Genomic DNA, 15,050 nt, shown 5'->3' on the forward strand with positions numbered 1-15,050 from the left:
AGCCGAAAACAAGCAATCAATCTGCCAGCATTTTATTAACCCATGTTTGACATGATTTCCAACACAACAAAAGTATATATACTCCAACAAGCAAGTGTAAATTATAACCCCTGATCTAACCAAATTATACATGAACTTCAACAAATTCAGAAACCAAATGTCGCAATTTGTCGTGTAAAACAGTGTTACAGGAAATTTTTCATTAGTTTCGATTTATAGTATGACCCAAAAAAAGAAAACTAGAGAAAAAAATTCCTCCTGAAATGCAGGTTTTCTTCAGCATTGTGGCATTGTGGCAGTAGCAGTTTCCAAAATGTCGCGAAAATTGTTTTCTTCAAAGTTTAACTTAAGAGCGACCTTTTCTTGCTTTGCTTACAATTTCCTCCAGGATTGGATAGCTAAGAGCTAGAACAAAAAATGAAAGGAAAAGTTGGGCGAACATTTCTTCAATGTTTTTATGAATGATCACCCTTCTTAAGCCGCCTAACAATGATACCAAGTTCAGTACCACCAAAATCATGAGAGGGATCATGAACAATCTCGCTCCTCCAAAATCAAACCTACCCTTCTCGTATTTGTCAAGTTTTTGTTTGTCAACAGCCTTGTTTGTCAACCTGAAACTAGCTTTCAGTACGCCAATCTTGTTAAGCATCGCGTCCAAGAGACCAAACAGGCATGCACTAATGGATTTTATTATCCAGATTCTTTGTTCATTCCACCATGCTTTCACTGTTTCTCCGCTTGACAATACCTCGTACAAGTGTTGTAGGAGAGCGGATATAAATACTCCCGCAAATGCCAATAGCCATGGATCCCCTACCTGATATTTCAAATTCAAAAAATTAAAACAAAGATATTGACATCATAAGATTGATGATTACCGCAATTTCTCATCTTAGACGGTCTCATGATATTACTTTGTGTTAAGAGTTCGTTGTTCCACGAGTAAATGGGTAGGATTTAAAGTTAAACGGGCCGGTTTCAGACGTTACCTTGGGAAATAGAGGAATGCCCAGCAAGAGGGAATATGGAATGACAAGGCCATATATCAGGAAGAAAACTGCAAATAAGCCTGAAAACGCGAAATAAGCGTAGCAAATACTCTGCATAAAGGAGATCCGGGACATGGCATATGTCAATGGGCTGAACTTTGATATGCCAACTCCGATCAACCCAGATGTCCATTTCATTATCTGAAGCATTGCCTCATTCATGTCGACTGTTGCACACCCCAAGAAACACGGCTTTTTTGGATAGAGATATACTGAAATCCATCCTTTGCAGTGTAACAAATACCCACAGTACGTGCTCTCCAACAGACAGTCATATGAGTATCCAACCTATTAATGGTAGATGTATTAGAAGTTTTCAAACAAGCGATATTGGAAAGCTCTAAGCCGCTTACGTGTGTATACAGCAATGTTACAGCCCAGTGCCGTCTTTGGGCCCGTGCAGGCCGAGCGGCTGTACAGGGCCCCCAATTTTTTGGGTCAGAAATCAAAGTAAAAGTAAGAATAAATAAGTACAGTACACTAAATGTTCAATGAAAGATAGTGTCTTGGTGGATAATAATTAGGTTTTTAGACAAGAGATCTCAGGTTCAAGACTTAGTAGCCACATTTATGTTTTTTTTTTCTTTTTTAAAATTTTGTTTCTTAAAATGTTATATAGGGGCCCCATATCTAGAGTTCGCACAGGGGCCCCCAAAATTCTGAGACGGCCCTGTTACCGCCTTGTCTCAAAGGCTCATGCCTCTGGACCTATGGCAAGGACAATGACAAAATCGTAACTCGTAAGACATATATTTGCTTGGTATTACATATGGAATATACTCCCTCTGTCCTGGTCATTTATTTACTTTTGGTTTTGGCACAAAGACCAAGGAAAGAAGGGGCCAGTTATTGAATGACAATGGACAAAATTGAGTGTGGAGCAAATTACTCATCAAAAGCATTACCAAAATAGAAAGGTAAACAATTGACTCAGATACCCAAAAATGGAAAAGGAAAACAAATGACCAGGATACTTACAATACTACCCCATAATGTGTTTGATTCATATGTGCAAGTAGCCAAATTTTGAGCCTCCTGCAACAACTCCTCTTTACTCAATCTTTTCAAGGCAACACGGGTGCTTTCACTGAGGGACGCGATGAATGTGGTTGATGATCCAAAGGCCTTCTTAGGCTGATCCCTCAGTAGTTCATCTGTAAATCAACAAAACTCTTATCACATAAACTACACTTTTCTGTGTTGCATTCCTCACAAGCTCAATGCAGAAGAATTTTCTTTCACCTTCGTTATGAGGTTTTCCGTACAATGCTTTCCTCTTCAAGAAATACCCCGTGCCACTCATAACGGGCCCTCTAAGACCGTCCATACCTTGATATTTTGTCTACATTAGATTGAAACTGCAGTTAGCTCAAACTAGTAGTACATCATAACTTCTTCATTGATCCAGATAATAAGATTTGAAGAGAAGTCGAAAAAATCACATGGAAATTCAGCAAGTTCCATCATGTTACAGTCTGATTTACCTTGAATGCTGCTCTAGCTTGGCCATCATAAATGTCATTTTTGCTAGTGTTGTAGAAAATTTGAGGGTATTGAACGAATGCTAGCGTAGGGGCCAACTTTGGGTCGAGATGGAAGCACATAGCTTGACGCGCAGAGGTTGGATCATTACAGTACATATCACAATCCAATACCAGAAAGAAAGGGCTATTGCTCAGTAAACCAGACACTCGAAGCTGAAAAATCATAGGCAAATTATCAGCAACTGACAGTTAGAAAAAAAACAGCAGAGCATTGATTCACAAGAAAGTTGATGTTTACAAGTGTGTTAACGGCTCCGGCCTTGGCATGATGAGGAAGACCTGGTCTTTTTTCCCTGGCTACGTAAACAAGAAGCGGCATTTTCACTTCACTTTCTTCTTTCTGTTTGCTGTCATGAACAATCTGATGCCAAGGTTGGCAAGAATTAAACATCAATTTAGGAGGGCATAAATTCTCAAACGAGACAGTCTCATATATTATGATCTTTCTATTTTCAATGCAAGTCAACAACAACAACGACATTACTCCAATACCTCAATAGCCCTCGTTTCCCACAACAAGAGGGCTTTTCAAAATTACCCATGATCAGAATTGTATAGAAAATTTCAAGCAGTGACCCGCTACTTCACAAGAGCTGAAAGTAGTCTGAAACCATGTTAACGAGTCATTTTGCTTTATTACGTCACATATTCAACAACAAAGATAGTGAATCTTTGACACTGCTATATTGGAAATGTTAAAAGGAGAAAGACAAATTGTTTATTTTTTTTTTTTTTTGGTGTTGACCAGGAGTATCCCTACAAGGGGCTGGGGCAATCTCCTTCGGGTTACTGAAGGCAATTTAATGGGTTGACCCCTCCCAAGTTTGATTTTTTCATTCGCAAGAGTCAGGAATCGAACTCTGACCACTTGTTTAAGAGATGAGAGCTCTTACCACTCACACCAACCAACTTTGGTAGAAAGAAAAATTGTTCATGAGTTTGTCTCATAATGCTTATATGTGAGACCATCCCAAGCGAGCCCGAGGCTAAGACCATTCACAATAGGAGTAACCAATAACCAATCCACTGGTGGAGCCAGGATTTAAAGCCAGCGGGGCGAAAAATTTCAGTAGGGATAGAGGGGTTATAGTATAAATTAACATTGAAAAAATTCGAAAATTTTAAATAGAAATTTCGAAAATTTCAAACGCCAGCAAGCAGGGGCACGAACAACTATTACATGCTAAAACCCTAAAACCATAAAGAAAATAAAAGGCTGTAATTTTTATAGTTTTACCTCAACGCAAGGGGCACGATCATTGACGACGATACATTTGGTGTCATCTTCACTTGCCTTTTCCACACTTTTTTTATAAGCTTCGAATTTTGACTGCAAAACAATGTCATTATTATACAAAACTCAATCATTTAAGTTTAATTTTGTGCAAGATTACTGATTGAGACTACTTCAAAGAAAAACAAAATTAGAAGTACCTTATTAGTTCAACCATTTTTTGTTTTTCTCGACTATCAACAAATTAGGCCTAGTTCTTTTGGAATTAATTTCAATTTAGATGAGTTCAGTTCAATTCAACTTGATCCCGTGTCGTTCCTTTCCTATTCCGTTACAGTCAATTGTTTACCTTTGATTTTGGCTCATAGACCAAAGAAAGAGGAAGGGATCATTTGTAGATATAATCGTGGACTAAGATAGGGTGGATGATTAAACAACTCGAAAAACTTAACAAATTAGAAAGGTAAACAAACGAGTGAGACCCAAAAATGAAATTCATAAACAAATGACCAGGACGGAGGGAATATAAATTTAAGTTCAATTCAGTTTACTCTCGCTCATCTTAGTCATCTATTCACTTCGGTTCATTTCAGTCCAATTCAGGTTGTAAGCTCGGTTCAATTCTATTCACAATTTCATACCTTTTAGGTCCAAAAGAACATGCCTTAATAGTGGGGGTGAGAACTTACGGGTTCTACTCCCTCTTATTCTAGATAACTCTCCCTATTTCTTTTTTTGTCTATTCACAATACTCTCCCTATTTCCTTATTTGACAAACTTTTATACTTATTTTAATCACCCCACCCCACAACAATACTCCATAATACTCATACTTTATCTTATTTTAATCACCTTACCCAACAATAATACTTATTTTAATCACACAATACCTTTCCTCTCTCCAATCTCCTACCCCACTACAATACTTTACCATATAATACTCCCCTCCCTTAAATCCCGTGCCCTCTATGAAAAGGGAGGGTTATTAAGAATAGAAGGGAGTATAAATTAATCTCAATTTCACTTCAGTTCAATTCAATCCTACAGTCTTACTTATCACTTCACTATGGTTCATTTCAGTCCAATTCGGGCTGTAAGAGCATCCGCAAAGGTGGAAATCAAGCTCCCCATATACACTCTTTTTCCTCATATGGGGCTCCTCATTGTTGCACCAACCTTCCCAATATTTGGGGCTCCACTGTTTTTAGGGATTGTCCCCAAAAGAAAAGTAAGGCAATTTGTGTTACTTTTGGGGAGATTCCCAAATTTTTGTGTGTGAATTGGGGAACCTTATTGTTGGATAGATATAGTTATGAAATGGGGAGGGTAAATGGACAAGTTAGTGGAAAATGAGGTGGACGAATAAGAAAAGAAAAGAGAAAATATGGAGAGGTTCACCTTTGCGGATGCTCTAAGCTCTATTCAGTTCTATTCACACAATTTTGGTCCAAAAAAATTACTGTATCATAAGAAAAATAAAAAAACAAAAAAATTGCAATTAGTAAAAGGAGATTACCTTGATAACTAACTCATCATCCTTAAACTCGTCATTACGACCAACTCTTTCACCATCACAAAACGACGAGAAAAAAGCGTCAGGACACCTTGTTTTAACCTTATACTTTTCACAAAACGGAAGCCAAATCTTAGCAAACTCGGCCGCCTCCTTAATAACCTCTCTAGTTAACGGAGACCCGCCATCATCCGATAAATAAACCGCTAACTTATCATACGGGTAGTCCAACGCCAAAGCTGATATAACCGAATTCATAACCTCGACTACAGGTTCCTTCCTGGGGTCGGCCGTGCATATAAACACGTCCAACCCAGGAAGTTGATGGGCCGGAATATCTTCTGGCCCATCAATGGTCCTGACCACAGGCCTCCACCTGAAGGCCTGTGTCAGGGCCCAAACAAAGGCGAGCGTGAGCTCAGCCAATGTTGTTAGGACCCATGGTAGGCCACCAAAGTGTGGTAAAACGACGAGTTTTGAGAAACGGTAGTAGAAAACGAAGAGGATTAAGGTGGAGTGGAAGAGGATGTGAATTCGACTAAGTATTGCTCTTGTGGTTTGAACTTGGCATGTGTTACGTTGTGTTATTGGTGCCATTTTTCGAGCTGTGTGCGTTTGTGTGTGTGTGTGGAATTTGAGGAGGAAAATACTAGTGATGGTATAAAAATATTTGAGGAAGTGTTGCACGAGGTACTCGAGGGACTACTCGTACTTGTGTTTGATGTGCGTCATTTTGGAAGGCTGTGGTTGGTGGTTATTTTAGTGGAAATGTGGAAGTGGAGTATTTATGTTATTTAATCAATTTTGGTGACGGGATTAGAATTTATAGTTGAGTCGGAAAATAGAGTGGTTATATTTATTTTAGTAAAAATGATTTCGAAATTTTCATTGTTTAAGGAAATGATATGTCGGAGTGGTCATGGTTTGAGGTGTTAATGAGACGAAATAGTTCGCGAGCTACTCGAGAATTTGAGATCGGCTCGGTCAAAGCTTGGCTCGGACTCGAGTTCGGCTCGAGAGGTTAACGAGTCAAGCCGAGCAAAGGCTGGCTCGACTCGAAAAGCTCGCAAGCCGGCTGGAACTTGTGTGATTACATAAGATAGTGCTCATATTTTGTAAAAATATTTTATCATTATGATTATATTTTTGTATCACACATATCAAATGTCTCGCGAGCTTGCCAAATATCTTTACATATAAACTTCAAGCCTTATTATTGAAAATATCGAAAGAACAAAAATTAAAAAAATAAACAGTTTTATATAGGCTCGATTTGGGCTCGAGCTCGCAAGCTTTATAACGAGCACATTTTTTTCAAGCTCGGGTAAGCTCGAGCTCGAATTTTGATTCTTGAGCACAAGCCAAGCAAGGCCAAGCTCGAACTCGACTCGGCTCGTTAACACCCCCTAGTCGTGGTAGCTCTCAATCAGTGGGTGTAAAACTAATACACGTGTTTTAAATAAGAATTTGTGTTTGTAGATATAATGAGGATTTAGAGGTATTAAACGAAAATAAAACAAATGCTCAAATGACTTAATCGCATTAGAATATTCCTATGGATCCACAAAAGTTTGTGTGCAAGGAAAGTTTAGATCTAATGAGGTTTACAAGACTTTCAACTTCAAGTCGGAAGGCGATATCTTCATTAGTGAAAAACCCGGGCATCAGCAACAAAGAAGAAAAACACAATACTCCTCCGTATTACCAATAATTTTCGGCACAATAAACTGTGAAAAATATTCAAAACTAGTTGATTTCACAATAAAAACACAATACTATTTGTGACTGTGTCGTGTCGCAGGCAACAATACTTGGTAAAACCCAAGAAGGGACTACCACAAAAGTTGATCTCTTGAAAGTGCAGAAAGCCAGAAATACATGACTTTGTATCTTGGTAAAATCCCATTACAATCCCACCGATCGAATTCCAATAAGCCTTAGCCTAATGACAGAGGCTGAGAGCTTGTGAACAATCAAGTTCGAATCTACCTTCCCTTGTATTGTATTTGTCTTGTTTCTATTCTTACAATTGATCACCCCATGGGATCATTCATAACATAAAATCTACACATTTACACAAGCAGAACAGCTCAACAGATAACTCTCACGTCTTGACGCATCAGCAGACACCAGGAGACGACCCTAGAGTGAAATGACAAGAAGTGCAGGATGTAGTGATTGCATTAGTTAACATTTTCAAGGACTCGACATATTGGGTCATTAAGTGAATTATCAAAACTGAGATATGAGATAACAAACATCAAGATACATACCTATAGTAACCCATCAAGCCAGCTGATATACTGATATACACATCTGAAAAGCTGGTATTAAATCGACCTGAAACAACTGAGGAACCTGAGTATGCTAGTTAAACATCAAATTAGCATTCAAAAGTTGTAAATTAGCATTCAAACCATTATAATGCACATATCACAGTAATTCGGTAAGGAATTACCCTTTCTGGTAAACAATGACAAACACTAATTTTGAAGAACAACAAAATCAACCTCGTGTCTCAAGGGCTTCCACAAATGGTGGGTAAGATGTATGTAGCATTACCCTAGTGCTAACAGGTTAACACAGATGTTGTTTCAAGTTGTTTCCACATCACATGCAATGATACACACTAAATTCAAAAAAAAAGTTGGCTCGCATATAAGGGATAAATGTTTCTCACCGCAGTATTTAGTCTGAATGTTATTTATATTCCCAATTCTCATGTAGGGAGGTGGAAGGATTTTCAGATTTCAGAATTTGTTTCAGCCATTTGACCCTGCATACAAGTTCCTCCAAATCGGTAATTGCGGATTCTACACTATCGCATGACATAGAATTTAGAGGAATTGCGTCATTCAGCCTCTTTTTCTTAGCAGTTGCATTTTCGGGATCCTTCTTTTCAGCAGAACTGGCTGCGGGAATTTCAGCAGAAGTATCTCTAACGTACGAACTGGAAACACTATCGGAGCAGCTAGGCTTTCGAATGGAAGAATCCCGTTCCCCGCGTGTCTGCCCTCTGTCTTTTCCAGAAATATCTTTACTTGGCTTTAGTTCACCCTTCGAGCATATTAATTTGCTTAGTAGAGGCAGTGAGCTAGTTGAGGTATGGGAAGAAATTGAGTCATTAAAATCTAAGGATGTTGATGTGGCCTTGTCTTCTACTAACGTATCAACCAAAGGTTTTGAAAATGGAGCTGCACAAAAACAAACACAACATTACCTCAATGCCTCAGAGGACCCACAAATGGCCAGATAAGGGCCAAGGGGTCGGATTGTATGCAGCCTTACACTAGTGTTCACACAGAGAGGCTATTTCGATAAGACACCAGTAGAAAAGAAGTACAAGCAAAATGCTGCACCTTGCTTTACAGGATGAATCAAATGAGCGCAAGAATGACCATTTCGACTCTCCTGCAAAACACGATAAAGAGCTTACAATAAACTTAACTAAAACATATAAACATCAAATAAAGAAGATGAGTAAATACTTCGGAACTCCGGAAGTTAACTTTGGGAACTCAGCACAGTTTCTACAGGTTTTACTAACAGTGAGAAAAATAGCACTTCAGCCGGTATGCTGTATGCACAGAGACAAGCAACAACACTACAGCTGTCAGTTATGATTATGAAACAAGTTCACGATCAAGGATGACTACAAAAAGCCTTATTATTGGAGCCTTGGAGGTAAGCTCTTTGTTGGATAGAGTCACAAACCATAAAATTGAGGGGAAAATCTATATTTATAAGGGCATAAAAAAAATATATAGAAAAAAATATACGGCAATGGCATATTAGTCCATCTGAGCGCACTCCACTAGTTGCAAACTTGCGCTTTATGAACAAGGCACCCATAGTGCTTCATAACACCTGAGGTGCATCCATTTAATCAAAGCCACCATGGACTATAGTGCATGAGGCTGCCAAAAACTAACGCTCTCGGCAACAATCGAAATTCAAGATATATTTATGGCCAATCTAAAATCTGATAACATATGACATCAATAATTCAAAATATTTCCATTTCCACTTCCAATCATATTTTTATATTAGTTTTTCTTCTCTTTTAAAAAAAAATTATGAATACCACCCTTCGAAGACTTCACCAACTAAAACAGTTGGCATTTGCACAGGAGAACATGCTATGACTCAGTAACCCTACACTTCTACTCCCAAAAACAGAATGTGCCAGCAATCCGAACCCACGCGAGGAGTTGTTTTGAAATCAGAAATGTTGTATCAATTTAAAGTTCTATATTCCATAAAATTGGCTATTTTAGATGAAAAGTAGTAGAGTGGCACAAGCATCTCTTCGATAAGGAAATGAATAGAGTATTTCGCCATGTGTCGAATTTAAGAGAAAAGAACTCACATCTAAGTTATTTAGAACATAACCAATGACGTAATGAGAAAATTGATGAAGAAAATATACCATAGGTGCAGGAAATGTCCATCCGGAATCAGGAGACCAATTTAGTGATGGGCGAAGATCCTTGCGGCTGACAATATAAGTCAATCCTTCGCCTACTGGTTCATCCGGTAATTTAATCTGAAAAACAGTTTCAAGTCACGAGTTTTACAGGTGTAAGGAAAACGTGATCAACAAAATAGTAAGGTAGCAATGGTGGCACAACAAGAGAGCCACACAGAAGCTGGCAAGCCCAAGTCCTCATAGCCACAAGGGAGCGCAATTTGACTCCACCCACTAGAATTCAAAACTAGTCTACTTCAGAATTTAAAAACTCAAGAGAAATGTTACCTCGACAGTTTTATTACCCAAAACTTTAGTTACTGTGCCAGACCAGAAACAGCCATCTTTCTTCCAGTCAACCATGTCACCAACAATCCAGTCACCATTCACCACAACAGCAACATCTGAAATTGCATTCGTGTCAAGCAATTCACTTTCATGGTAGACTGAAGGAAACTGAGGGCGCAACATCAGCTCTCTTTTTGCCTTCTCAGAGCCCTTCTTGCGGATCTCGTACAATTTTACCCATTCAAGACCTATAATTGGTAGGTAACTGATGTTAATCAAAAAGTGTATTGAGGAATAATACAACAAATGAATTAACAAATTTAATGTTGTTGTTGGTAAGGTTCCTCCATCCTTCGTTATTCAGAGAAATATCAATAAAAATTCATAACCACGTTTACTAAAGGCTACACTGCTATAGTTAGAATAGTAGAATGTACTCCCTCCATCTAAAAAAAGTCTTCCCACTTTTATTTTACACGGAAACCAATATTTATGATTAAATAATGAAAAGTAGGGAGGAGTGGGACAAAGTTTACACGGAGACCAATAGTTTTAACATTGAAAAAAGAAAGTGAGAAAATCAATTTGAGATGGCTAAAAAAAAGGAAACTATGAAGATAATTTTGAGATAGAGGGTGCATAAGTTAGCAAAATATCCAAGTTAAAGGTAAAAAAGTAGCAGAAATGAGTATGTAATAAACTAGGAATATAACAGTGAGGTCAGCAACCGTCTAGTAAAAAGAAACGAGGAATTTCAAACATAATCTATTGCGATAGCAAAAAATTAGTTGTTTCCTATATGTCATCTTTTGCATTTCATCAAGACCTAAAGGTGATACTCCCCTGTTAAGATCAACAACAAAGCTTCCATTTAAAAGTAGCTTTGACGCTTAAGGAGGGCCCAAGGCAATGACATATGAATACTAGATAGCCAATATTTCCAAAAACATCGGCACGTAACACTCAAAGAACAACCCCTCAGAATCAAAAATGTGTACATCACCTTGCAGATGCAGCAACTTACAACTAAGTAAACCAAATATACATATTTCCTCCCAAATTGTGCCTTTCCCTTCCGCTGTCTTTACTGGAAATATATACTGCTAGCCAACTACAAACCGTTTTTATCAATGTTTATCAAGCCACAGCCAACCCCTTTTGATTCCACGCATTTCACATGCCTAATACGCTATCGTCTCGACTCCGTTACACAAAACAAACATGTGTGATTAAATTTAAACTAATGGACTATGACAATCTTACAGCACCACTTTTGACTCTCCCCTTCCTAAGAAGAAGGGAAGTACAAAGAAGATATGTGTACATTTCATTTTTTTTTCATTCGGGGTCCTACTTAGGGCATCAACAATAGAGGTTTGTCAACAAAGGTTTGTATACTTTTTAGAGGTTTGTTGACAAACCTCTCTATTGTTGGAGATGGGGTTTGAGGTTCATCCATAGGAATGGTTACACATTTGTATACGGGTTTGTTGATTGACATGGCAAGTGGTCCCCTAAAAGTTAGTATATTTTAATTCTCCAACAACATATATACAACATTACCCCAGTGCCTCAATGGCTCCCGCAAATTGCGGGGTAAGGGGGGTCGGATGTACGCAGCCTTACCCTTGTGTTAGCAACACAAAGAGGCTGTTTCCGAATGACCCAAGATGAAAATTGCGTCGAGAACTGCATCGAGGGACCACTACTTCACAAGAGAAAGAAGCGCAACCACTTTAGTGAGCCATTTTGCTTTATTCCATCATAATTCAGAACCAAAGAGTAATGAATCTTTGGCTCCATTGGAAATATGGAATCCAACAACATATATATGAGGGAAAAAAAATGGGTAATTTTACGTGGGTCCTATATATGATATGAACCTTGAAAAGGTTTGTCTATTGTTGTATATGAGTTTGTTATTGAAGAGGTTTGTTAAATTGATGATGTGTCATGTGACAAACCTCTTTAGAGGTTCATCTATTGTGAATGCCCTTAGGAAAAGGGACAGTTTGTCATAACCAAGCTAATGAAAGCATAGTAAACTGTAAAGTTGAGGCCTCGCGTCAAGTAACAAAACAGTAGTCACATTGGATTACATAAAAGTTAAAACAGTACTCCGGCTAAAAGGTTTGATTCGTAGTTCCTTTCATCACACGTGGAGAAGTGGGGGTCAATCACAATTTACGCCAAAAAAAAGAATCTAATGTTGCCATCAAATTGCATTTCATACACAATTAGTGGAGACGACTAACCATCATCGTAGTCAAAATATTGAACACGATATTTAACTTCGCCTTTCCTCCGTGCAACATCCTTTAACTAAATAAAAGCACAAAAAAATATGCATTTAGAGTCAACAAAAACAAGTGTTAAGAAGAAATAAAGAACTCCAAAAAAATACCATTGATACTTACTATGCATGAAAAGGATAGCATGACACTATCAAGATAATAAGAATAGTGTAACAACTAAACAAGAAAGTGATCAATTAAACGACTTCCTACAATGGCTAACGTTGATAAATGTTCATAATTAGCCCCTCATAATGATTTACCCACATGTGACAATGTGAGTGTCCCACATTCACAAAATGTGAAGGGGGGTTTAGTATTTTATAAGCCAAAGAGTTACTCCTCCAATCAACAATTGGTTTTAGAATGATACCTTCTTGTACTTACTAAATGGGTTCTCTCTCCATCTTACGGATGTGGCCTAGGCCCTTTTCATGAATTTAACACAGTATTAGAGTAATCTAAACTGGGCCTTTAACTGCCATATGGATGTAGGGATGGCAGTAGATCTATGACTCAACCTAGACCCATCGGGTCATATGGGGCCGGGTTTAGGTCCCATTTTTCAGACCAATGTGGGTCGATATGGGTACTTTCAAAATAACTTGAATCCGGGAGTGGGTTGCAAGACCCGACCCGTAGACCCTCATTCCATAGAACCTCACAAAAGCCCCGAGCAACCAAAAGGTAGCCACCATCACTCCACCATAGGCGGCAACCACCAATTATCACTCCCCCACAGACGGCAACCACCACTCCGCCACAGGGTGCACAGGTTTGCACCCGTGGCCACTATTGACAAGCGACTGTCATCCAGCAACTGTTTTCAAGTACCATGTTGGATTTTACGGTTCCTACTTTATTCTCTAAACATTTATTTGGGGATAATAGTATCATACTACTTGGTGCTTTAATTTGCACTTAGTAGTTGAGAATAGAGAGGGTTAAGTGGTTAACAATCAAACAGTCATAATCGCATCAATTTCATTTGTGTTTTAGACCCGCACCTGACCCTAACGCATTGGGTATAAGTATGTGTGATGATTTTAGACCTGGGTTGGGTATGTGACCAAGGTGGGCATTACGGGTCAGGGTTTGGGTGGACCCGGCCCATTCTCATCACTTCCTGGATGAAACTTTATTTGTTCCTCTTTATTTGGTCCAGCATGTGCTTTCTTAGGGATCTCACATATGAGGGGAAAGTGCACAAACTATCTGATGTATCTTGTTAAAAAAAAAAGGAAATTCACAGAATTTATTTCTTTTACACAGACTGTACAAATCACAAGTCGTCACATAAAGGACTGTTGTTCGACTGTCTTTCAACTGTTTAAGGACTTTCCACAATGACAACATGGACAAAACAAACCCACACTAGTCTGAACTCTGAAGTATTATGTCAACAAGGAAATTCACAGCACTTCTTTCTCAATACACATTACAAAGGTCAAAGAAGGCTATTGATTGGGATCCTTGTACATCAAACAGGTTCAGGATTGTCTCTTAGATAAATGTAAAGGTCCGGTCCTCAATCAAGTTGTAGTGATCTCTTCGGTCACCGCTATTGCCCAAAATAAATGAAACATCAAGAAGCAAAGGGGGTCGCCTAGTACAGTATACAACTATCTAGAGCTCGTTAACTAACATTTTTTTTCAACATGATAGCAGCCCAAAGAAATGTCAAAAGATATCGAGAAATTTCCTCTGACAGTAGCCAACCCATACCCCTTAAGAGGAGAAACTATTACTGTTACAGCACTAAAATTCCGAAACAAACACTTCATTTACAAGAAAAATGGGGGAAATAGGCAGCAACAAATAGACATTCCAAATCATTCATAAATACCTCACATCGAAACCATGCACCACGAAATCCCGGAATAGAGGACCTCAATTCTGCTCGTTGCCCAACTTGAAAAAGTAATGGCTTACGCTTTGACATACTTATTCCTCTAACAAAACAGCTGCACAGCGTAATACAGCTTAAAAGTTCAAATTACTAACAATGCAAATCTTCACTAATTCTTCTCAAAATACGAACTCACATTAACAACACAGAACTAACAAGCATAATTGTATAATAACACAGTTAAGAACCATCTACGACACGAAACCTCATTCGAAAATGTGTGCTACTGTCCAGCTAAGATAGCAAACTCGACAAAAACTCATATACGACCGTTGTATGCATATATCGATCCTATATCAGCTTATTATAATGGAGAACATGATCAATCAGTTTGATTGTACTACGTAGCATACAACGGTCTCACACAAGACTAACCGCTAAATAACCGGTACACGATATACCGGTTTTCAGCAAAATGTCGACAAAATTGACGGAATTGGTCAACAAAATCACACGATTTAATCAACAATAAAATCAGAACCCTAATATATAACATACGAAATTAAATTTAAGAAAATGCGTAATTAAGAAAGATAAAAATCGAAAATTGTACAGCAAACCTGAATCAAATAAAAAAGAGGAAGATAAAGGACGAATTAAATGAGAACATCGGTATTTTTTGAGTAGAAATTGGGGAATTAATCAATTGGAAAATTGGGGGGAAAACCCTAAAACGACGTCGTTAAAGTTGCACCACTTTACCCAGACACTTTGACGCTGTACCTCAGTCGTGTTTAAGGGTCCCGTT

General features: G+C 38.3%; 2 protein-coding genes across 6 annotated transcripts; both read right to left on the bottom strand.

Moving 5' to 3' along the window:
• On the bottom strand, positions 1–6,016 carry LOC141656523 (cellulose synthase-like protein G2). Its single transcript, XM_074463435.1, has 8 exons — positions 5,347–6,016; positions 3,834–3,926; positions 2,835–2,957; positions 2,537–2,749; positions 2,295–2,394; positions 2,031–2,206; positions 993–1,340; positions 1–820 (listed from the first exon to the last, which is right to left on the bottom strand). The coding sequence occupies exons 1-8, from the start codon at positions 5,938–5,940 to the stop codon at positions 347–349; spliced, it is 2,121 nt and encodes a 706-aa protein (XP_074319536.1). The 5' UTR covers positions 5,941–6,016; the 3' UTR covers positions 1–346.
• Positions 6,017–7,044: 1,028 nt separating this feature from the next.
• Positions 7,045–15,050, bottom strand: LOC141656525 (uncharacterized). 5 transcript variants are annotated; one of them, XM_074463439.1, is made up of 9 exons: positions 15,026–15,050; positions 14,240–14,357; positions 12,355–12,421; positions 10,100–10,347; positions 9,773–9,889; positions 8,703–8,754; positions 8,024–8,537; positions 7,617–7,683; positions 7,045–7,485 (listed from the first exon to the last, which is right to left on the bottom strand). In XM_074463439.1, the coding sequence occupies exons 2-7, from the start codon at positions 14,333–14,335 to the stop codon at positions 8,044–8,046; spliced, it is 1,074 nt and encodes a 357-aa protein (XP_074319540.1). In that variant the 5' UTR covers positions 14,336–14,357; positions 15,026–15,050; the 3' UTR covers positions 7,045–7,485; positions 7,617–7,683; positions 8,024–8,043. The 5 variants fall into 5 exon arrangements, with proteins under 5 accessions (XP_074319540.1, XP_074319537.1, XP_074319539.1 ...); XM_074463436.1 differs by having other exon boundaries at positions 14,863–15,047; XM_074463438.1 differs by having other exon boundaries at positions 7,617–7,701; positions 14,863–15,047.

The sequence above is a fragment of the Silene latifolia genome, chromosome 5 (assembly GCF_048544455.1).
Source record: "Silene latifolia isolate original U9 population chromosome 5, ASM4854445v1, whole genome shotgun sequence".
Taxonomy (NCBI): domain Eukaryota; kingdom Viridiplantae; phylum Streptophyta; class Magnoliopsida; order Caryophyllales; family Caryophyllaceae; genus Silene; species Silene latifolia.

Excerpts from the sequence above, each read along its gene's own strand:
- LOC141656523 (XM_074463435.1), bottom strand. The coding sequence starts at position 5,940 with ATGGCACCAATAACACAACGTAACACATGCCAAGTTCAAACCACAAGA. Across the intron at positions 3,927-5,346 it reads ATGATGAGTTAGTTATCAAG|TCAAAATTCGAAGCTTATAA; the intron begins GTAATCTCCTTT and ends ATTGTTTTGCAG. Across the intron at positions 1,341-2,030 it reads ACACATTATGGGGTAGTATT|GTTGGATACTCATATGACTG; the intron begins GTAAGTATCCTG and ends TACCATTAATAG.
- LOC141656525 (XM_074463439.1), bottom strand. The coding sequence starts at position 14,335 with ATGTCAAAGCGTAAGCCATTACTTTTTCAAGTTGGGCAACGAGCAGAA. Across the intron at positions 8,755-9,772 it reads GGACATTTCCTGCACCTATG|GAGAGTCGAAATGGTCATTC; the intron begins GTATATTTTCTT and ends CGTGTTTTGCAG. Across the intron at positions 8,538-8,702 it reads GATTCATCCTGTAAAGCAAG|CTCCATTTTCAAAACCTTTG; the intron begins GTGCAGCATTTT and ends GTTTTTGTGCAG.